Source organism: Microcebus murinus, chromosome 6 (assembly GCF_040939455.1).
Source record: "Microcebus murinus isolate Inina chromosome 6, M.murinus_Inina_mat1.0, whole genome shotgun sequence".
Classification (NCBI taxonomy): domain Eukaryota; kingdom Metazoa; phylum Chordata; class Mammalia; order Primates; family Cheirogaleidae; genus Microcebus; species Microcebus murinus.
The window spans coordinates 38,307,362-38,330,984 of NC_134109.1; the positions used below are offsets into that span (position 1 = coordinate 38,307,362).

The following is a 23,623-nucleotide window of genomic DNA, read 5'->3' on the forward strand; positions in this document are numbered from 1 at the left end:
TCAAAGCAAATGCTTGAAGTCACTCTCTTTTCAAATACTCAAGCTCACGAGTCTAATTTAGTTAGATTTGTGTGGGACAGCTGGGACAGTGGGGACCCATGGGTGTGGGGTGAGGACTGGCTGGGATGGGGAGTGGGATGATAAGGCCTGAGGATGGCTCTAGACTCCTCACCTGAGAGGCAAGATGATCCTGAGACTGTGGAGGTGCGACCGTCCTGGTGTGACCTTCATGCTGCCCACCGAGCTCCTGGAACCTGCCAGCCCCAGCGGACTCAGCTTCTGCTGACTGAGTGGCCTACTGCTCATTCTAGGAAGCCTGGGCAAGGTAGCCTTGTGATCTCTTGGAAGGGGATGCAAGGTCTACAAGAACTGAAGAAAGACGCGATGTAGAAGTCTAAGTAGGAATTGGAGACTCTTAGAGTTTTAGGTAAGTATCTTGGACATTCCCTCTCCCCTCACACATAAAGGTAGGATGAGGAAGTTCCAGAAATCCTACTGTAGCAGAATCATTAGCTGTTGGATAATAATCTGTCTGACAGGTCTGGAATGATCTCAAAAGAATGGACTTAACCCAAACTGGGGGGCCCAGGTAGTGGGCTTAAGAAAAGATTGTGAAGAGGGAGGGAAGCTGCTAAGTGGATGATTCCACAGATTCATCAAAGAGAATGTTTTGGACCCTTTGCATGACTGATGAATTTGGTTAATAAAACAGGAGGCACACTTTATTCTTCATGGTTCTTTACCATGAGTAAACTATACCAAGAAGCTAATCAACCCCACAGAGCAATAGAAGCTGGAGCTGCAAGAAAGTCCCAAAGTCAAAATGATCCCTCCCTTTTCCAGAAGCCTGTTGGATGAGAACATCAAGATTTCGACTCTAGACCTGGATCCACTCTGGACCAAGTTTGAAACATATGGCCAAACCAAACAACTCAGCTTCTCCAAGACTCTCTTTTCTTCTCATTTGTAAAATATGCCTCAGTAGTCACACTGTCAATAGTGGAAACAGCGGGGGAATGACCTGCCTATCTCAAAAGGATGTCATGAACATGCAGTGAAATTCCATAGGTGAGAGTACCCGTGAACTAAGTGCTACATGCATTTAAAGGGAAGCTCCTAGTTTCTCTATTCATTCAAAAGTAATTTTTCTTTTTTACCTTGGAATGCAAAGAAACAATCTAGGACAGAGAAGAGATTGTCAGTACTAGCCAGATTCTCCTCAGCTGCTCTGCAATTCCCTCATCCCATCTGTAGTCAGAGGAAAGCCACGTTTTGGTGAATGTGAGAAGCAGCGATTCGTGTCTCTCTCAGGAGAGGTAGTCACGCAGTAAGCACCTCCCCCATCTCGCTCTTCTCTTGTTCCAGAAACCGTAGGAGGCTACATTTTGCAGATGGCATAGTTATAAGATAGAGGAGGACTGCTGAATTCATACTCTATATTATCTGAATGAGAAATAAACACAGATTTCAAGGGTTGATCTGTCACAGCTTTGCTTGGCAGTCACCACCCTGATTCCGAACAGAAGTTTTGGTTAGCAAGAGGCCACATCCATTTCAGGGAATCACAGAGGCTTATGTCAACCTCTCCAATCAGGAATTTGCTTTAGGCCAAGGGTTCTGTCCATTCTGCTCAGAGCTTTTATTTTGACTGGAAATCTACTCTCAAGTGGGGACGGAACAAATCCTTCTAGACAAAAAATTTTCTTTTGCTACAAAAAGCGTTTATTTCCACCCAGACAAAATTCTCCAGCTCCATTTACAGGGACATATAAGGTCTGCCATTGATATATATCCTGTGTACAAGATCCATTTCTCATTATTAAAGTGTGTATCAAACATCTTTGTCTCTTAAAACATAACTTAAATAAACTGCTAATGTGTAAGCGATAAATGTGGTCCCTGACACGCGTGGCCTACAGTTCTTCACTGATGAGCCCAGAGCGATAGCAACACAATCGGATCCCCAGGGTCGGCAGGCAGCAAGCACCTGCAGCTCACCTGCTGACTGTGCTGTTGTGGCAGCGACCTTTCTATGAAAAAAGAGTTATGTGCAGACAAAGAAATGTGACATATGCAATGTGGAGAGGCATTTCACAGAATGCAAACACTATTCAGGTCAATTGGTAGACTCCGGAATGAATGAAAGCTTCATGAATGTAAATCTATTGTCTACAATACTGGGTTTCGTGGCCCCTTTTTCCTGGAAACTCAATAAATATCTATTAAAGAAAGTAAGGATAACAGAAGAAGCTGTGGCAGTTGTCTTGGTGCCCAACATCTGTTTTCAAGGTTGGGCTTTAAGTTGTGAGTTTTAGGAATACCATTTTCTTTTGTTTCTTCAGCATAAATCATCTATTTGGAAAGCCACTTATTTCCTTTAATAGACCTTTAAATTCTTCATTGGCATTGAGAGGCTTCTTAGAGACGGCCAGTATTAGGGGTTCATTGGCTTAAAGAAGAGCACAGCGCGGTCCATAGAAAGTCTTGATCTGTCTCTCGAAGTAAAAAGCCTGCTTGGCTCAGAATTTCCAGGATCTAGTTTATTCTTCATGCCTTCACTCGTTTTGGCTCCTCTTCATATCCAAATCCTGACATAGCCACACAAACACATAGGGTGAGCAGTACAATTCCTCATAAAATGTCATTTCAGTATCAACTATTTCCAAAACCATGGATCCCTTTGAAATAGTTGATCTCTTGAAATTCCGTCCTTCACAGAGTTCTCCACTTGCTCCTTAGAGGTAAGGCTCTTGTTCTAAGGCTGATGTTGGGGAGTTCCCACAAAGGAAATTCCTGAAAAAAAACCTCTATTTCCTTTTGAGTCTCCTGCCATCTCTCTCATTCCCCATGAGGCTATGGTTGCAATTCTGGAGACACATAGGAAAAGTTTCTAAACTCATCCTGGTTAATCATAGGAAGATGTCCCTCATCAATTGGAGTTAAAACTGGCTCCTCCTTTATGAAGTCGGGGTCAAAATTACTGACATCTTCTCGGGATTTCTGCCAAAAAAGGAAACAAGGGTCAGATTTTATCCACTTGAGGTTTACTCATCTGGCATGGGACTTAGCCCATTCCAGTGAACTCAGAGACCCGCTCTGTAGCTCGTTCAGTAGCATTGTTTACAGTTAGGGTCATTATGATTAAACAGTGCTTTACAGCAATTCGACAGCATTGAGTATTATTATGGCATTTGGCAACCACCAATTCACTAATCCCATGAAAATCTCGCTGAGCAGGCCAGCCTCGCTGGGAGGCTAAGGAATTAATTTGGCCACCAAACCAGCCTGCTCGCTCACCCTTTGTTCTCACTTCACCCAGGCGGCACTTCTAACAGGGCTCGCGGAGAGACGCACAGCTTGTATTTGTCGACAGAGGCTGTGGAAGTTCACGCTTGTCCCACCTGTTGTTTGCACACAGTTCTGCATGCTTGAAGAGATGTTCCTGAAAGACTTTTTGGAACTGCTGAGCTTAGGGAACAACTGCTGGTCAATTTACTTGTGCATCATGTTCTCAGGGACCAGCTGTGCGTTGGGACTACAGGCTCTTGCCTCTGAAAGCAACGCTGTCCCCAGTCCCAGGGGAGCCGGCAGGGGCATGCCCATTGAAGAAAATGACTTTACCTCTGGGTGCCTGGTGGCCAGCAGCCTAACAGACTGTTACTGATTAAGCTCGCTGTATGTCTGAGGAAGTTGTTAATTTTATACCTTTATAAATGAATGCTGACAAGATCATTTCTACCAGCATTAGGCCTCTCACTTCTCTTACCTGACTCAATGATATTTCTCTCTCTACCTCTGGACCACCTCTCTTCCCCATAACTCTGGATCTTTCACAAGCCTGGCTCCTCTGCCTTCCCACTGTGGAGCTCCTGACCCACAGATGAGCAGTAGCTCCACTCTCAGACTATGAGCTGGGCCACCCTTGGGAATGCCACCCCACTCAGCTGGACAGCGTGGACAGGAGTCCTTGTGCTCCTCAACTTCTCCAGTCAAAGGGAGCCTGGCCTGAGCTCTGTGCCCAAGCAGCTAGTACAGACCCAGGCTCCCCAAGCTAAGGAGCCAGACTGAGTGGCATCCTCTCTACTTTTTGGGAGGCTCGGGAAAGTCACAAAAGGTACCCTGACTGAGGAGCATGAGGAAATTGGCTGGGAATAATGACAGTCTTAATTAGCCAAATTATTTTGGGGAAACCTGAAAAGTTTCAGGCCTCTTAGACCCTATGTGATTTTAATTTAGGTTAAGGGAGGATGGAGCCGGGGCAAGTGAGAGGTAGAAACTTTGGGAGAAGTAACTGGGGCACATGGAGGGATGCTGTCTTAGGGGGAAGGAGCTCAGCCTCCCGCCCAGGTGAGGCCACCCCATACAGTGTCAGGCTGAACTTCCAGTCTGTCACTCCACAGGGCCCATCTGGCTGTCTGGTGGACTTAGGTGGAACACTGTGTCATCTGAAAGAGGAAAGTCTATGATAATGGCCTCGGACACTTACGATTCTGGGTCTGAAAGGTGGCTCTAGTTGGCGGTGGTTCAGCTGGGCCCAGTCGATTTCCTTAAAGAAAGGATGTCTCAAGATAGCATGTTCACCTCCCTGGGTCAGGCTGCCCAAGCGCATGGTGGGGTTCTTGGTCATGAACTGGGAGAAATGGGGAGATGGGGAGAGAGAGAGTCAATCATTCATTCATACACACACGCACAGCAAGCATGTCACAAGACGGCACAAGACGGCAGGCAGCAGGTCTGGCAGAGGAGCTGCGTGAGGCTTTCTGGCTGATCTTGCTTAACTAGCCGGGTTTTCCATCACAGGCAGCATAGTCAGTATGAATCATGCCTTAAAGGTGCAATTGCTTGTGTAAATTTATGGCCTTCCCCACTTCCATTTCAGACATGGCCACTAAAAGAAAGCAGAAGGGTCCAGTTTTCTTTCCTGTAAATACCACGTATTTTTCTTTCCTCTTTAAAGAAAAGCGGCTCTTTGTGAAAGAGTGTGCCTTTCTCCAACACCGCAGATGCAGACAGCAGGCATCTTATGAATGGGGCTACTTTCAGAAACAGCTGTGCCATTTTTCTGAGCGACTGGACCTGCTGGCCAGGATTCCCGCTCTGACAAGACCACAGAGAGAAGAGTGAGAGTCGTTATTTTTGAAGACCCGTGTGAAGCAGCAACAAGGGTGAAAAACTAAAAAGTTCTGTGTTCTCGGTCTGGAAAAAACAAAAGTGGCTACTTTTCTTTATACAGCAAAGATATCATAGTTCTAAAAGGAAAGTTTTTCCTTCAAGACCCCCTCCCCACTGTTTTGAAATAGGTTTAATGACTGAGAATCCATTGCTACATAGACCAAAAACTACAACGAGCATTGCCACACATTTAAGAAATGTGTGTATATAAACCCTCTGTGTTTATATCAGTTGGTAGATTTCCTTGGTGCTCAGTTCCTATTGAAATGCTTTGGGCTAAATCTGCTTTCACAAAATAGCCAGTAAAGGTGTTTTGATCACTTCTTAAACAAGGACAAGTACAGGATAATCCACTTTTCATGGCCAGAATGTGGTTCTCAATTTCAAAGACACTTAAGCTAATTTCCCATTTCAAAAGAAAATTGCCTTGCATGCAAAAGTTCTGTTTTTGTTTTTATTTAAATCAAGTCATCTTTAAAGAGACATCTGACAACTTAGGACAGCCCCTAAGGATCCCTTTCTAAGTTTGATTTGTGAACATGAGACAAAAGCAATGCTGTGCTTGTAGAAATGGCTTTGGAGCTCAGTTTACAGAGCAAATGAAAAGAAAATCTTGTTGAAGGTGCAGGCATGAAAAGGCAGTGTTTGGAGGTGGCCACTCTGCCATGCCAGATGTGCAAAGCTGTAAAGCCTCCAGAGTTGGTTCAAATGAAAATGATCGTGTTGAAGACGGAGGCTGCAGAAGTTCCTAAGCAATCTGACAGGATACACCTTGTAAAACGCTTTTTAAAAAAGCTTCAAAGGGGAGCTCATAAAAAATGAAGACACTGACAGGGTTTAATGGCTTCTCCTCTGTCCCAGTGACAAGAATTAAAGGCCACAGGTGGTGCAGGGTTGGAGGAGGGACCCAACAGTAAAAAGTAGCATTCAGGGCTACACAGGCCCAATCAGAGCAGTTACCAACTGAGGCACTGACAGTGGTTGATGTGGATCTAGGAAATGTGTATCTTACAGATAACTCAGTTCTGCAAGAGCTAGGAGTTCTCACTGCTTGGGCTCTCGCTGGATAAAGCTGTACAACTCAGGAAGGAAGGGGAAAATACTTACAAAAAAGAAACGAGTAAATTCTCTCCTAAGGGAAGTCAATGGGATACAATTCCTGATGGAAAAACAGTTCCTATTCTAAGGGCTACTTAACAAAAACCAATGCTGCAAAATGCTCCTGAGTAGGAGATGAGAAAGGCAGAGCAAGCCCAGATGGCTTGTGGGAAATTCCCAGGCCTGCCAATGATGTGAGCAGAGGACATCGTGTGAATGTGTGGGCACGGCTTGCTCTTCTGGGCAAGAGGAACAGTGTGGGACTCTACATGCCGGGTGGCAGAAGCCCCAGTGTCCCAGAGACTTTGCCCATTCTTCCCTGCCCCGGCACTGAATCTGCACTTCCACGGGGCACTGTGGAAAAGGCCCTTACCTGAGGACAAGATGACCAAATCACAGCTGTTCCTCCTCTAAAAACTGCATCCCTGGAACTGGGGACAGGCAGAATAACCCTTCCCCTAACTTGACACTTTCTCTTGGTGTTCTGATAAATCCTTTTGAATAACCAAGCAGTTTTGATTTTTAGCATCTTGGCTTGAGCCCTTCAGATGCATCCATCCTCTACTGAAACATAAGCTTCAGTTCAGCCCTTGGCTTCGTGGGAATATGCAGATGACAAAGAGAGTGGCTCGCCAGCCAGGAGCTAATCAGGAGAAGGGGGAAGAGGCACGCGAACTCTGCGAGACACGGCTGGACGAATGAGCTAAGAAGACGGACCAGCCACATAGCACTGGGGCTGGTGGCGAGAAGGCAAGTGACAGCCTCATGGAAGAGGTGGCACTGGACGGGATCAATAAAGGATCAATAAAGTTAATGCAGGCATGAAAGAAGAAGACAGTCATGCCTGAGGACACGGCCAGCACAACGTTCAGAGGCACGCGAGCACCCGGCGCGCTGGAAGAGGAGCCCATTGCCTGGCACGTGGCCCCGGCTGCGGAACCACGGGGCCTCCTGCAGGATCCGTCAGAGGCGCATGAGGAGGAGGGCGGCAAGAGCCTCCCTGTGGTTCAGACACAGTGTGACAAATACATCCCAAATGGAGAGGTAAGGGTTGGTGCTGGGGTAAACAGTTATGAGGCTAAGACAATGGCTGAGAAGACACAAGTTCAGAAACTAGGGGAGTTTCTAGTTAATGGGAAGGAAGAGTAGGAAGCAAGTCCCACGTGGCTGTGGAAGAAGAATGAGGGTAAAACAATCCACCAACTTCATGGAGCAGGTGAAGGGGACAGTCCCAGATCACACCGTCCTCCCCGTCTGGCTGACGGGGCAGTGGTGCCGAGTAACAGAAACGGGACAAAAGAGAAGCAAGAGATTATTATTTGCAGTATTTGCATTAATAGCAGTATTATTATTAGTAGTATTTTTGTCAAGGGAGTAAAGGCAAAAACCACTATTACGCCTTAAAATCTTATAGTCTACCAGATCTGGGTGGTTGATGAGCTCGGCCTTGCATTGGCGGTGTGTGGGCACCCACGTGGAGATGATTAGCTGTATAAATCAGGGGTGCAGCCCATGGGTAGAGATCTCTCAGTGACATCGACACTGGTGAGAGCTGAAGCTGGGAGGGCAGGCTAGATTGTGGGGGTGGGAAGGAGGAGGAGAGAGGGAGAGAAATCAAAAGGGAGAGGGAGAGAGAGACTAGAACTGAGACCAGTCCCAGGCCTCAGACATATTTTATGTAGTCCACACAGTATGCTTTAAAATAATTTTAATTACTTGTCAAACATTTAAAAGCTAGGAAATGTCACATCACATAAAAGTCAGGTTTTCCAACTTCTCTTGGAAAATGGCATATTCTGGAACCCTGGGTCTGCACTGTGTAGTGGCTGCCGCTCTGAAGGGGCGTTCGACCCCCAGGAGGTCACGTGCTCTATGCAACCCCCCAACAGCTGGCTGGCGTCGCTCACTGACTTTCGTGGCTCCCGACCCTTGGTGTAGGGAGATAAGGCCAGTGAAGGGGGGACAGCTGGTAGAGCTCATGAGGAAGCCAGAGGAGGACAAATACTGTGAAACAGAAACCAGGACAGGACTGGTTCTGAGGGGTGGGGGAAAGGGTGATGCCAAGAGAGTGGAAGTTTTACATGTGTGTGTGTGTGTGTGGGGGGGGGGTGACATAGAGGCTGTGACACCTCTATGCCACCCCCTTTCATGGCACACATTGGTGCAGGTGTGTAGAGCTGGAGGTAGGAGGGGGCTGTCACCCTCAGCTGGGCACAGCACTGTCCCTAAATACTCTGTTCCTCCTACTGTGAACTGGGACAGCATAATTCTTATGCAGAAAACTTCCTCCATTTGCTTATGTCCCTAATGGGACCCAAATGCCAAACAAGTTATCAACAATGTTGTTTAGAGCGGTCCCTTTCTTCCATGTCTAAGGTCATGGCCATGGCTAAAGCTCGCCTCACCTCGACTGACCTCCTTCCTGACTGTAGTGCAAAAGGGAAAGTCAGCCGAAAAGGAAAATAATGTGACTTCATGAAAGATTCTGGACACATTTGCTAAAGGAAGCAGAAAGTTTTCTAGGGCCAATAAAAGCACTTAATGAGCTGCAGAGAGTGAGTGAGGGGCCAGGGTGGAAAATCTGATTCCACCCCAAATGTAAGTCTCAAACTAACTGGAGAGCAGGGGAAGGAGAAAGGTCAGGAGCTCATAGCCTCACTTTGTGTGCCCCCCGTCCTTCTGTGGCCCTCATTAGCGTGGACTTTAACTAGAGGATGCTAGAGGAATCAGAGGCACACTTGGCCCTGAGAATGAGAAACTTAAGTTTCTCCAGGCTCCAGAGGAGGTCACACTCCAGGGAAAAGCCATCAGCCATGCTCCCTCCTGAAGGCTGCTCTAAGGTGGGGTGTGAGGGAGTTAGGCGGGGTTTGTATGCAGATGTCCTGGGAACCTCCTGTAAACCAGGCAAAGACATATAAAGGATCTAGGATCTTCTCTGACATGGAGGACTCAGAGATTAACTGGTCGGGCTCTGCAGTTTGACTACCTGTGTCTGTATGCTCGTTCTACCACTGAGGAGCTGTGTGACCTTGGACAAATTTCTTAACTTCTCTGGGCCTCAGAGTCCTCAACTATAAAATGAAGATTTTCCTGTAGTTCATAAGGTTATAATGAGTAAATGAGATAATGAATGTAAGGTGCCAGGCACAAAGAAAGCCCTCAGGCAATGACAGTGTTAGTATCTTGTCAAACCAGGTGTAGGGGTGTCGGGCCATTCTGTTCTACCTGTGGGCAGGGGCTCGGACTGAAAGCCTCTGAGACTCTAAACTCCGAGGTCGGCCTTTCCGGGAGAGCTGGCCCTGCCTGTTACTCCACTTTGTAGCCAGGAAAGATAAACCAAGACCTGCTCTGCTTTCACAGTCCTGGGCTTCAGCAATGGGGTGGTAGGAATGGTCTTTGGAGAACAATTTTTCAAGACAATCTTAAAACAAGAACACAAAGAATGCGGGTTTTAGCGTGCAATCGTATCTGTGTCAACAACGGAACGGAGACGCTGAGTGCAGGGAGACGGGCGCAGCGGGGCAGCCGCTTTGTAAATCTGGCATCTCTGGATCTGACACTGATCACGTCTGGGGGACTCTGCCACACTTGAGGCGGCTATGGTTGATTTTTGAGTTGTCGGATATTCTAGATGAGGGAGTTTAAACTAATCCCGTGTAATTATGAGCCTTGAGATAACAGGATCCAAATGTACTTTGAAACTCATTAAAATAAAGCAATGGCTGAAAGTATTTTTTCTTCTTTCAAAATCTGTCTGAGTTCATAAGAACAGGACTAGTTACATAAATAGAACAATTAGTCTAATGAGATTTTTTCCCCCAGGAGCCAGAGAATACTACATTTTCTACCTAAGAGTTGGACTTGGCTGTGGAGCATACAAAATGACCTCCTCCTTTCATTCAATTTCAGACTTTAAAGACCGGGCAGAGGGAGGGGGCAGCTAGTGCTGGCAAGCCAGAGGGAAGGAAACCAGGGAGCATCAACATTGCAAGGACGCACTCCTAAATGGGAAGATGACACTCAGAACTATGGCTCTAAAGAGAGTCCTGGGAACTGAGAGCAGAGCAAGTGCATAGGACAAGGAATAGAGTGTGGCCCACGGCCATGACAGCCAGCCTGGCCGAGGGTGCAGAGCCTAATGGGCAAGACAAGTGGAGCATGTGTGCGAGCTGCAGGCATGGACATCCGTCTTCCGCTGCTGGCACGGGTAGCGTCTGACCCAGTTATGAAGACCAGTCACCAACCTCCTCCTCTCACACTCCCCTGCTGGCTGCGCTGGGCAGGCCCGACCTGTGCCAGCCGCACCCCTGGCTCAGGGCAGTGGTAACGGGGCACAGGCTGGGCATGCGAGCCAGCTGATGGAGCAGCACAGGAGGGGAGAGACAGCAGGGCTTTTCCCAGGAGAAGGCAGAGGCAGACATTTAAACTTAAGATGAGGCTGATGACGATCCACTGGGGGTGGGATGGGGCTTGGCAGGGTGGAAAGGGGACACAGGGATTTTCTGACTTGCTCTGGGGAAACAAACTGTAATCTTCTCATGCACCGTTCTTATATGGATGGTGCTGCTCTGGAGTACTGGACATGCCAATAGAAGGAGAGCTGCTCTAGCTTGCTCAGATTGGGTCTGCATGGAATTCACTAGGCAGGGCTGGAACTAGTAATCTGCACAATCACGGTGATGGACCTCCCTGCCAGGTATCCAGACTGGTGTAGGAAACAGGCAGATGCAGGAATGGAGCAAGTGGAAAAAAGAATGATACAGTTTTTATAAATGTTATAGCTTAGTAAGTGGCAGCCATCACTACTGCACATGTATGCTACATGTGCTTGTGTTGTACCGGGAACTGAAATTGTTTCAAATTCATTCTACATAAGTCTTACAGCAACTGTGATTATTATTCTCATTTTACAGATTAGGAAACTGAGGAACTAATGCATCTGTAACCTGTCCAAGGCTACACAGTTTGGGAATGTGGAGCTGGGGCTCCTGTTTTGACACTGGAAATCTTCGCTTTGATCACTATGCTAAGCTTCCTTGAGGCTAACCTTTCTTCTCATTCGGATTCTGGGTTAAAGAACAGTGTGGACAATCCCTGGACTGACAGGTTAGGAGGAATCCTGGTGTGACACTCAGGACTTCACCGGGGTGAGAGTCCACAGCACTGTGTGTGCACTGACACTGCACTTCCTCTGCTGGCCCACGTGACTCCTTCCTCCCATTCTGCAGAGGGAGAGTGGCCAAGAAGCGTGTGCAGGGCAGGTGCTACGAGAAGAGAGAGAAAAGCCCCAGACTTAGAAAGAGCCCGAGGCGTCCTTCAGCCAGACCACCTGGTTTTACCTCAAACAACGGAGGGTCTTCGCATTGGAGAAGAAAAGATAGGACACTGGTAACATTTTCAAATACCTGAAGAGCTGTCTGTCAGCCAGAGAGGGATGGGGCAGCTCCAAATGGGAGAAATAATAAGTCCAGGGAGTTTAAGTTAAAGGAGATGTATAAAGTGTATCATAAGAAAAATTAAAACAAAAAAGTCTTTTTAAGGACTATCAGTGATGGAAGGGGCCTTCTTGGGAGGAACAGGACTGTTTGGCCAAGAACACTTGAAGCAGAACCTGACTGACCTGTCTGGGTCAGCTGGGCGGTGACACCAGTGTCCCCCCACAGTCTATGCCCACGTCGTCAAGAGTCATCATCGTATCCTTTCTTTCTTCTCAAGAGAAAAAAGCTGACCTTTTGAAGATGACTACATCTCCCTCGGCCACAGAAGCCACACTCTCCTTGGGTCTGAAAAGGACTTTTCCTTATAAAAAATAAAGTAATATAAAACTTGCTCACATTGATCTCCCTGAGCTAGTTATATCGAAGGAGTGGGCATGTGAGTATGTGGGGTATTCGAAAACACCAGCGGGCCTGTGCCTTAACTGACCCACATCAGAACATCCTGTGAGATGTCTCCAGAGACACCCCACGCAGTGCACTTCACTTCCCCCTGGTGAAACTCAGTACAGTAAATGCCCTGTGGTGTTTCAGTTCCTGCAGCAGGGCAGAAGTGGTGCTAAAACCCCACGGTTAAAATCCATACTGGGTTTGCAGGCTGTATTTTCCATCCTGTGATTGGAATCCAGAAGCCTTTGCATGGGCATATGCTCAATTCCTTCTCAATGCTCCCAACACTCTGCCTTTCCTGTGTTTCATAACCATCATTGCTTCCCCTGAATCCCAAGCCATCTCAGTAGCTTCGTGCAGGTCATGTGACAATGTTGGTTAAAAATAGGTAAAGGTCACAGGCGAGCCTCAGAGATAGAAACCCAAGGTCATGCACTTGTGCCAACACCAATGTTGTTAGCCAATGTGCTTTTACTCCTGGCAAACCAGCCTAAGCAGCTCTGACTGATGGGGCAGATTTCATTACTGTCCAATGATTTCCAATTAAAGGAAAAGGAAGGTCTATCCACATGCCCAAGCTACAAAAACAACTTCTTTCTAGGTATTATCCCCTAAATGTAGCCACTGAATAGAAGTGAGTGCTAAAGACAGACTGTCCAGAGGCACACTATTCAATGTCCTTTATTTCCTTCTGAAGAAACTCCAAGCCAATACCTTCCTTTATGTTGGACACATGTTATCTTTGGTATATAAACCAAACCTAATGCTCAACCTTTAAAAGTTATCGATCTTTGATAGTTTGCAAGAACAAAGAAAAAACCAAGTATACCACTTTTGTTCACAAGAGAGGTTTTCTAATTTAAAACAAAAAGCTTTTCTGACCCATAGACATTGGTTAGCAAACTTTCCGCATAGGAAAAGTTTCCATGCTAACTTTACAAAAGCTTTGACATCTTTATCCTTTTTTGCTGAGATGGAGATTAAAGAGACATATGGTATTAGTACTGCATTAAAAAAAGAAAAAAAAATCCTTCATACCACTACCTACAAATAAAATGTTAGGACCTCCATTCTTAGGAAATTTAAAATCTAATGAGGGGGAAGGAAGTTGAGAACAATAATTCTATGATCTTAAAAAAAAAAGCCAAAGTCTTTGGGAAGATCAGTGATTTTCCATTTTCTGCAGACACCAGCCTTGATCTGTGAGTAAATGGTTCATTTCTGAAGGGTGTTAACCTCACTAGGGGTTTCAGTCAGGAGCTTGTGGGGCAGCTCCATTTCCTCATATGGGAATTCTAGTCCCAGCAAAGGACTGCCAGGCTGCATGCTAACCACCCCTCTTACTAAAGGATCTTTTGATAACTTTTTTTTGGACTTCCGCCATAGCAGTCTTTGAAAAACTGGCTCCAATGATCTGGAGTTGGAGCCTCTGCATTGCTCTGGCCCCCTTTTTTCCTCCTCTTCCTCGGCCTTCTCCTGGCTGACCACCTTTTGGCCACTCCCTTGAGCATTCCAACTAGGGGAGCAGGGAAATGGAGAGGTGACAGCCAATGCCCCTCGAACCAACTGCCTGGTGACAGATGTGGGGCACACTCCCTGCATTAACCGTGCCCCCTCCTTTGTGGGCCGAGGCGAGCAGGACTCCTGCGGACAATGCACAATGATGCAATCCGATGGGCTGGGTGACAGACAAACCCACACGCATACACACACTTTGATTTCTGTAAAGCTCAGGAACAAAAGCACTTTATGATTTCCTTCTGATGCCAAGTTTATAATGCCTCCAGAACCGACAAGGGTGACTCAGGAAAATGCACCAAACTCCTTTCAGCACTTATTTAAGCCAGCCACCTGTGTGAGGTACAGACAAGGCTGTTGACTTCACCTGAGTCAGCACTGAGCCACGTGATTTCTCGCCGGAGGTGACTCAGCAAAGGAGCACCGACGTCTGAGGCAGGGCTGTCTGTCGGCCCTAGGACCTCCCTGCACGTTTCCGGACTTCGACAAAAAACTCAGCGGAACCTCAGAAGCCCTAAGAAAATTATGTATTTTCTTTTGTGTCATGATTATCAGCATTTTGGGATAATTTGGTGCCAACCTAAAAAACTAGGTAACATGGTGACAACAGAACATGTTTATTATCAAACCAAGTTGAAAAAAATGTAAAAAATAACCGTATTTAAGGCCGGGGATCTGGAAAGCCTGTAACTATTCCTTACACAAATGTGTGTATCTTCATGGATCTTTTTTGTGTTAACTTCTGAGGATATGCCAGTTCCTAATAATCTATTCCATCAGAGCTGGGGGGGAGGGGCTGTCTGCTCCTGGAGCACCCACATGTGAGTTTTTAATGTTGAAAGAGAGGATAAGACAAAAGGGGAAACAAGAAAAATGGGTCTTTTTTTGGGTGCACGCAATAGTTATTTTTAGTTGTAAGGATCATTGGTTAATGATTTGGGAATTTTTTATGTAGAAGTCCTGGGCTAAGAGCTACACATGTGCTCTAACCACCCCTCTGTCCCCTGACCCTGTGCTCCATGGGAAATGTTCTCACAAGCAAGTCCTTTCTTTGTCCTCTACTTATGTCTGTATGAGATTTTTAGACAGCCACACACAACTCAAAAGTCCATAATCATGGCGGTGGCAGGGGTGGAGCGGGGAGTGGCAAAGGTGACAATGGGAAGGGCCAGTGCAGGACAGTCAGAGGTCAGGGGATCTTGGAGCCTACCCAGCCAACCACAGTCTCAGAGAAATGCTGGTCAAGGACACGCCCCCACCCCCACCCCTACTTCAGGGGCTCAGTGACACCGTCACACCAGATGAAGCCCTGAGGTCTCTTACATCTATACCTCCACGGCACACGTTATATAAATGCGTGTCTAGACAGTTTCCACAGATATAGACCATAATACCTTCCATTTTAAAAGAGGGAATTCAAAAAGCTTTTTCTTTTGAAAGAAAAAAGAAGGCAACTAAAATACCCAGTAGACACTAATTTGAGCAACAGTTCTGAGCATATATTAAAACAAGAAAGATCACTGGGAAATCTCCGGAAGCCATGCAAAGATGGCCCGCCACACCGAGAGGGTGGCGAGAGGGGTGGGAAGCGCTGGCCTGGAGATCCTGGCTCTTCCTGCCTCTCTGGTGGAAAGGGAAGACCCAGCCCGCCAGAAAAGGACCCCACAGGGTCCCAAGGCAGCAGCCTGCGGCAGTGTCCACCAGTGAGGACTCTGTTCTTCTCTGGTCTCTTTTGTTAAAACTGCTTCTTTGGGGTACTCTTAGCTACTGACTTGGGGGTTGAGGGACATTTCTTGAGGAGGCATAGAAACTCTTCAGGGATGCTGAAGAAATTAGTATGTTAAAAACCACTGGTTAATTTTGTCTGTATCATGAAAATGATCAGAGTGATGTAGATGGCCAGGCCAGGAATGGGAGACTCTTACTCGGACTCAAAGGAAGTAGCTGGGACCCACAGAGAAGCTTGTATGTGGATCACATCATTTGCTCCTTCCATACATTTGTATTGTAAACCATTTCCCTTCGTTCATGAAAGTGGAGTTCACTTTTTCTACATAGGCTAGAAATGTTTCTTCCTACACACATGCTGAGCTTGTGTAAGATACCCATTCACATGTTGGCTTGTAAAATTTTTTTACTGTGGAAATTTTAGAGAGGATAGTTAAATGGACCCTATGTACCCAGCACTCAGCCCTGACAGTTACTGACACATGCCCAGTCTTGTTTCATTTGTTCCCTCCCCCAACTCCTGGATTATTTGGAAAGAAATCCCAGCAACCATTCCATTGGTGAATACTTCAGTTTGTTGGTCTACTCTTTATACAGAGTGATTTTTTTAAACATGAAATAGCGATTTTATTGCTCATGCTTGCTTGAAATCCTTCAAGGACTTACCCTGGCACTTCAGATAAAGTACAAACTCCTTCTGGTGGCCTGTGCTGTCTTTCCAGCTCTTTAGCCTCATCTTCACCCACCACTGCTTCACCCTTTTGGCTCATGACACCACAGCCAGCCTGCCATGGAGTTACTCAAATGGACCACACCTTAAGCAAGACCTTTGCATACTTCCAAGCTTAATTTCCCTTCAGCCTTTATTCTCACCTTAAATGACATCTCCTCTGATGGCCCAGAGCAGGTTAGATCTGCCTGTTCCATGCTTTCAAAGCAACTTGGACTTTCTTCTTATTAAATTTTAAGTATATAGTTATTGTATAATTGCTCCTTTTAAACCTCTTTCCCCTTCCCTACCCCAACTAGACTATAAATTCCACAAGGGCAAGGATCCTGCCCTCCTCATGACTGGATGCTTGCACAATACCAGAACGTAGCAGAATCTATGCCTGCTATGCCTGCGTGCATTGATATAAGTCTGTTACACGAACAAACGGGCCAATATCTATTAATATTTGGCTATTTATACCCCACTCATGTGTTTTTGGTTAAAATTAAAAGCTCCTGAAGAAACAAAATACAATTCTCTTAGGAACAAAAGTCTACCACAGCCTTGTGTGCAATTAAGCACGACTTAATCCTGATGATGTTGCTGAAGTGCTCAAGGAGAGGATGAGAGTAATGACATCTCTAAGCGGGTTGTAAAATTACTACTCATAAGTTAACACCACTAATATCTTGTGCATTCCACTTTGAAAATGCTTTCATCTACAATGCCTTATTTGAAGTGGGTACTGTAGGTGTTGCCATCACAATGCTACAGAGGTAAAGACTAAAAATGAGTAGAAGAAGTGGAATGAGGCCTTGTTACTCTAAGGTTAGTGTGTGCTCTTTTCCATTCTAATGTGAAGTCCCTTCACCTCTCTGGGTCTCAGTTTCCTCATCTGTAAAGCAGGGATTTAGACAAAATGTTTTTAAGGACTTCCAGCCCTGTAATTCTGTGTTTATGTTACTAATAATCAAAAAAGCTCTATGAAATTAAAGGCAGACAAGTGATTACAGTTTAAAATGTAGCACTCATGACCTCCCTGTAGGGGACTGACATATATTTTCCTAGTTTAAGAATTAAAGTTAGTGAGCAATGTACGTGCTCTGCCCAGAGCGTTTGAAAGTAATAATCTGTTCCGGACAGGCTCCCTGTGATAAACAAAGGTGTTGCCTAGAGGCATAACAAAGGACCTGAGCTGGGAATAGCAAGAGCGGCCCCACCCCACGGCATTGGGGGTCTGGAGGCCACACGATAAACATATTGTTCCTGTGATTGCTGCGTACACCCCATAAGATGGCTGGTTAGTCAATGACGGGTAAGACCCCTCAAGGGAGGGGCGACCTAAGTCAGGCACAGTTGCCGGGGTTCAGCCGAAGATATTAGGGGGTCACCCTAAGAGAAGCTGGGGATGAGATATGCTGCCTGTGGCTCACCTTGCCCATCCTTGCTAATCTCGGTCCTTTATCTATGCTTAGTGTCTAGAGCAACCACCTTGAAATTCTGAGTCAGGGGATATCTGCTTCCCTAAGGCTACGCTTTCCGGAATTTATGGCTATGGCTGCCACGCCTGGGTGCTTACGTACAAGGAACTAACTTTAATCTTTTAGAGTATAAAAATAAAACGGACCCGGTGTATTAGTACTCGAGTCAACCGTTTGTATGTGTGTCTGCGTGTTTCTTTGTGTTCTGTGCGTTTGTGTTTTATATTCTGTGTTCATCCTCCATCCTGTAAACAGGCCACGACACCTCCCTATTGTTTTCAGAACTATGCAAGACACCATCCAATGTAGTCAACCATCCAACATTAGGAACTCTAGTGGTCACCAAGTTCCCAGAATACCTGATGGCAGTGTCCACCAATGAGAACTCTCTTCTTCTCTTGTCTCTTTTGTTAAAAATGCTTCTTTGGGGCACTCTTAGCTACTTACTTGGGTGTTGAAGGACAATAGGTTGTCACAAAATTCTGGGCAAAGGTCTCAAGTCTGTATGGGTTAGGGAACACAGTTTGCCTTTATGTGGCGTTGCACAACAAAATGAAAGCGTCTTCAGAATCCTTCAAAATGTCTCTTCTCTAACTCCTAACATGATTCATTGCCTAAGCCTTAGCTTATCTGACCTAGGAATGCGTACTCCCACCTAGCCAGCACTACTCAAAAGTTACTGAAGCATCACTTTCTTTTCTTTTTTAAATTGTTATGAGTACCAATTAGTTGTATATCTTGTTTTTTCTTTTGAGACAGAGTCTTACTCTGTCGCTGGGGCTAGAGTACAGTGGCTTGATCATAGCTCACTGCAAACTCAAACTCCTGGGCTCGAGCAATTCTCCTGCCTCAGCCTCATAAAAGCAGCCAAGAGTACAGGCATTTGTCACCACACCTGGCTAACTTTTCTATTTTTTTGTGGAGATGGAGTCTTGCTCTTGGTCAGGCTGGTCTCAAACTCCTGGCCTCAAGCAATCCTCCTACCTCAGCAGCCCAGACTGCTAGAATTATAGGTGTGAGCCACCATGCCCTGCCCATAATAGATGTACATATTAATAGGGTACATGTGATGTTTTGATATAGGCATACAAGGTGAATTAATCAAATCAGAGTAATTAGGATATCCATCACCTCAAACATTTAACGTTTCTTTGTGTTAGGAACATTCCACTTCTACTCTTTTAGTTATTTTAAAGTATATCCTACCTTAGCATTGATTATATTCACTTTGTTGTGTAATAAAATGTTTATTCTACATAATTTTCTAACTATATTTTTGCACACATTAACCATCCCCAATTTATGCCTGCCTCTTCGCTACCCTTCTCAGTCTCTGGTAACCATCATTCTACTCTCTGTTTCCATGAGATGAATTGTTTTTAATATTTAGCTCTCACATATGAGGGAGAACATGTGAGATTTGTCTTTCCTTGCTTAGCTTATTTCACTTAACATAATGTTCTCCAGTTCCATCTGTTGTTGCAAATGGCAGAATTTTATTCTTTTTTGTGGCTATATAATATTTCACTGTGGCATAATTTCTTTATCCATTTGTCCACTGACAGACACTTAGGCTGATTCCATACCTTGGCTATTGTGAATACTGTTGCAATAAACATGGGAGTGCAATTCAATATACTGAATTCCCATGCTTTGGAAATATACCCAGCAGTAAGATTGCTGGATCACATGGTAGTCTATTTTTGGTTTTTTGAGGAACCTCCATACTATTCTCTATACTAATTTACATTCCCACCAACAGTGAATGAGGGTTCTCCTTTTTCCACATCGTTGCCACCATTTTTTTAAAATAAAAGCCATTTTAGCAGGGTGGTGAGATAATATCTCATTGTAGTTTTGATCTGCATTTCTCTGATGACTAATGATGCTGGGCATTTTTTCATATACCTGTTGGCCATCTGTGTATTTCTCTCTTTCTTTTAAACAACTATGCAAGCTTGGAATATGTCTTCTGTTGAGAAATGCCTATTCAGATACTTTGCCCATTTTTAAATTGGATTATTTTATTTTTTCATATTGAACTGATGAAGTTCCTTGAATATTCTAGTTCTTAATCACTTGTCAGATGGGTAGTCTGCAAATATTTTCTCCCATTCCGATGGGAGAGATGGGTTCTCTCTTCACTTTGTTGATTAGAAGCTTTGCTGTGTAGAAGCCTTTTAGCTTGTGTGATCCCATTTATCCAATTTTGCTTTTGTTGCCTGTGCTTTGCGGGTATTACTCAAGAAGTTCTTGCCCAGACCAATGTCCGGAAGTATGTCCCCAATGTTTTCTTCTAGTAGTTTCATAGTTTCGAGTCTTAGATTTAAACCTTTTATCTCTTTTGACTGGATTTTTTATATGGCAAGGCATAAGGGTCTAGTTTCATTCTTCTGCATATGGATATCCAGTTTTCTCAGCACCATTTATTGAAGAGACTGTCCTTTCCCCACTGTATATTCTTGGCACCTTTGTCAAAGACAAGTTCACAATAGATGTGTGGATTTATTTCTGGGTTCTCTGTTCTGTTCCATTAGTCTATGTGTCTGCTTTTATGCCAGTACAATGCTGTTTTCATTACTACAGCTCTGTGTTATTTTGATGGGGATTGCATTGAATCTGTAGATTGCTTTCAGTAGTATGGACATTTTAACAATATTTCTTCTTCTAATCCAGGAGCATGGACTATCTTTCCCTTTTTTGGTGTCCTCTTCAACTTCTTTCATCAATGTTTTATAGTTTTCATTATAGAGATCTTTCATTTGTTTGGTTCAGTTTATTCCTTGGTATTTTATTTTGTTTGTAGCTATTGTAAACAGGATATTTTCTTGATTCCTTTTTCATATTATTTACTGTTGGCATATGGAAATGCTACTTATTTTTTTAATGTTGATTTGTATCCTGAAAACTTACTGAATTTATCAGTTCTAATAGTTTTTGGGTGGAGTTTTTGGGTTTCTCTAGATATAAGCTCATATCATCTGCAAACAAGGATAATTTGACTTTTTCCTTTCTAGTACTATGTTAAATAATAGTGGTAAGACTGGGCATCCTTGTTTTGTTTAAATTTTAGAGGAAAGGTTTGCAGTTTTTCCCTATTCAGTATGACACTACCTATGGGTCTGTCATATATGGCTTTTACCATGTTGAGGTAAGTTCCTTCTTCACCAAGCTTTTTGAGAGTTTTTATCATGAACGGATGTTGAATTTTATCAAACGCTTTTTCAGCATCAATTGAAATGATCATTGGTTTTTGTCCTTCATTCTGTTGATATGATTGATTTGCATATGTTGAAGCATCGTTGCATCCCTGGGATGAATCCTACTTGATTATGATAAACAATCTTTTGAATGTGTTGTTGAATTTGGTTTGCTAGTATTTTGTTGGGGATTTTTTCATCTATGTTCATTAGCAATATTGGTGTATAGTTATTTTGTTGTGTTTTTGTCTGGTTTTGTTGTCAGGGTGATTTAGGTCTCATAGAATAAGTTTGGGAGTATCCCCTCCTCTTTGATTTTTTTGGAATAGATTAGGTAGGATTGGTGTTAGTTCTTTGAATGCTTGGTAGATATCAGCAGTGAAGCCACTGGGTCCTAGGCTTTTCTTTGATGGGCAACTTTTTATTACTGCTTCTATCTAGTTACTTATTATTGGTTTATTCAGGTTTGGGATTTCTTCCTATTTAAATCTTGGTAGGTTGCATGCATCTAGGAATTTATCCATTTCTTCTGGGTTTTCCAATTTATTGGCATATAGTTGCTAATAGTAGTCCCTAGTGATCCTTTGGATTTCTGCAGTATCAGTTGTAATGGCTCCTTTTTCATCTCTCATTTTATTTATTTATGTCTTCTCTCTTTTTATCTTAGTTTAACTAAAAGTATGTCTGTTTTATCTTTTCAAAGAACTTTTTTTTCATTGAGCTTTTATATTGTCTTTTTGCTTTCAATTTCATTTATTTCTGCTCTGATCTTCATTATTTCTTTTTTTCTCCTAATTTTAGATTTGTTTTGTTCTTATTTTTCGAAATGAACCATAAGGTTATTTTCCAGATATTCAGATTCCTGGGGGTACCTCCTTGGTGAGCTTGAGTATGACACAAGAGAATTCCCTGGATTACCAGTAAAATTTCTCACTTTTTCCTTCACTCTCTGAGCTGGGCTGCTGGAGTTGGGGGAAGAGTGACATGGGCACTTCCTCATGGCCTCCAGAGGCAGGTCACCCCTGAAGCCAGCCGAGTGTCACCCAAAGCCAGTTGTGACTGTTGCCTGGCGACCTCTGATGCTGACTCAAAGTCCAAGGGTTCTTCAGTCAGCAGACGGCGAATCCTGGCAGGACTGTCTCCTCAGGGCAGCGTGTTTCCTTCTGGCCTAGGGTGGGTCCAGAAATGCCATCCAGGAACTGAGGCCTAGACTCAGGGGCTTGGTACTTTATTTTACTGTGGCTGACCTGGTGCCCAAGTTACAAAACAAGGTCCTCTGAGCTCTTTCCTCTTCTCAAATAGAAGAAGACTTTTCCTGAGCTGCACTGTCTGTAGTTGGAGGAGGAGTGACACAGGCACTGGCTTGGTCACAGCTGTTGGTGTCTCACTGGGTCATGTGTACCCCAAGTCCACGGGCTCTGAGCCAGCACAGGCACAGGAATTGCCCAAGGACTGCAGCCCTTATGGCCTGACTGCCTAACGAATTTAGTCCAGGCCCCAGGCTGCTCTTTGTTGCTGGTGCTGGGTCTAGCCAGAACTCTGGCTGGTCAAAATGATCCCTCCTGGGCACCAGGAAGCTTCTGCTCTGTGCTGTGCTTCCCTGTGCCAGGGCGGCCCTGAGTTTCAATTCACAGCCCCACAATCACTTTGCTCTCCCTTCCCCGGGCACACATTCTCTCTCCACTCGGGTGCTGGTGGGGCACTGCCAGGGAGGGCAGGGGTGGCATAGGCAATGCAAGACTGTCTTTTCTGCCCTCTTTAGTGCCTCTTTCCTTGATATAATGTTAAAGCCAGGTACTGTGATTGCTCACCTGATTTCTGGTTCTTCTGAAAGTGCTTGCTTGCATGGATAGTTGTTGAATTAGGTGTCTGTGCAGAGGGACAATTGCTGGAGGTTTCTATTTGGTCATCTTGCTCTGCCCCTGCTCACCCCCCATCAGTGTCCTAGTAAATCACATTGTATAACCACTGGTCTATTTCACTGGAAGTAAAACTAATAGACATATTTTGGATTTAGATGTTTCTACAACCTGAAGCCATTTCTTCTTAGCTTTCCCACTGAATCTTCTTCCACTGCCCCAGGTCTCACCCCATCCTCCATTCTCTTTTTACTCTTCACCCTCCCTCTAGTCAACATCTCTTCTCACGGCTCACAGCAATAACGCCCAAGCCTCTATCATGGGTTACAGACCCAAATGATCAACTACCAAGTATATGCCACTTTCTGATTGTCTCCCTGGCCCATCAAAATGGATGCCATAAACTCATCTTTCATTATTACCCCCTGCACCTAACACTCCAACGGTGTAGAGCTAAGAACTGTAGCTCTTGGAACATGCATGCTACTTGCTGCCTCTGAGGGTTTGCACAAATTATTTCCTCTGCCTAGAACACCCTTCTCCCTCTTGTCTATCCCACTGAATCCTTATTTATCCCTTAGCACCCAGTTTAAATGCCACTTCCTTTGTCCTGTCCTTATGTCACATTCCCTTGTCCTTACCCCCAAAGAAAGAAGCCCTGAGAAAAATCATTGCTCCATGGCAGTGTGCTAAGTATTCATGTTCTCATTCCTACTAGTCTGTAAGCAGCAGCAGAAGGCCATGTCCTTTCATCCTGCATTCCCAGTCCTCTACACAGCACAAGCAAAGGAAGACACCTGACAAGTATTTACTGAGCTGAACTGAACATGGATTTTGATTTCCTAATATATTGGCTTCTCCTTGCAGAATTACAGATGTTCTTCTCAGGTCAACAGAGGAATAATTACTTCTGACATTATGGCATTATTCAAATGCATAATATTTAAACAACACAATAACTGCTTATTAT

General features: G+C 44.7%; 1 protein-coding gene and 1 long non-coding RNA gene across 2 annotated transcripts in view; one reads left to right on the forward strand and one right to left on the reverse strand.

Annotated features, from left to right (window-relative positions):
- The window catches only part of LOC105878318 (uncharacterized), a 38,255-nt gene extending 16,732 nt beyond the window's left edge, over positions 1-21,523 (forward strand). The window contains exons 2-3 of the long non-coding RNA XR_001157312.3: positions 6,797-7,314; positions 11,184-21,523. This is a non-coding gene — a long non-coding RNA (uncharacterized LOC105878318). The remainder of the gene's footprint in view (positions 1-6,796; positions 7,315-11,183) is intronic.
- The window catches only part of PRKCH (protein kinase C eta), a 218,702-nt gene continuing 196,780 nt past the window's right edge, over positions 1,702-23,623 (reverse strand). The window contains exons 13-14 of the mRNA XM_012777648.2: positions 4,487-4,630; positions 1,702-3,000 (exon numbers count right to left, since the gene is read on the reverse strand). Of these exons, the coding sequence (XP_012633102.1) occupies positions 2,854-3,000; positions 4,487-4,630 (291 nt within the window). The 3' untranslated portion in view covers positions 1,702-2,853. The remainder of the gene's footprint in view (positions 3,001-4,486; positions 4,631-23,623) is intronic.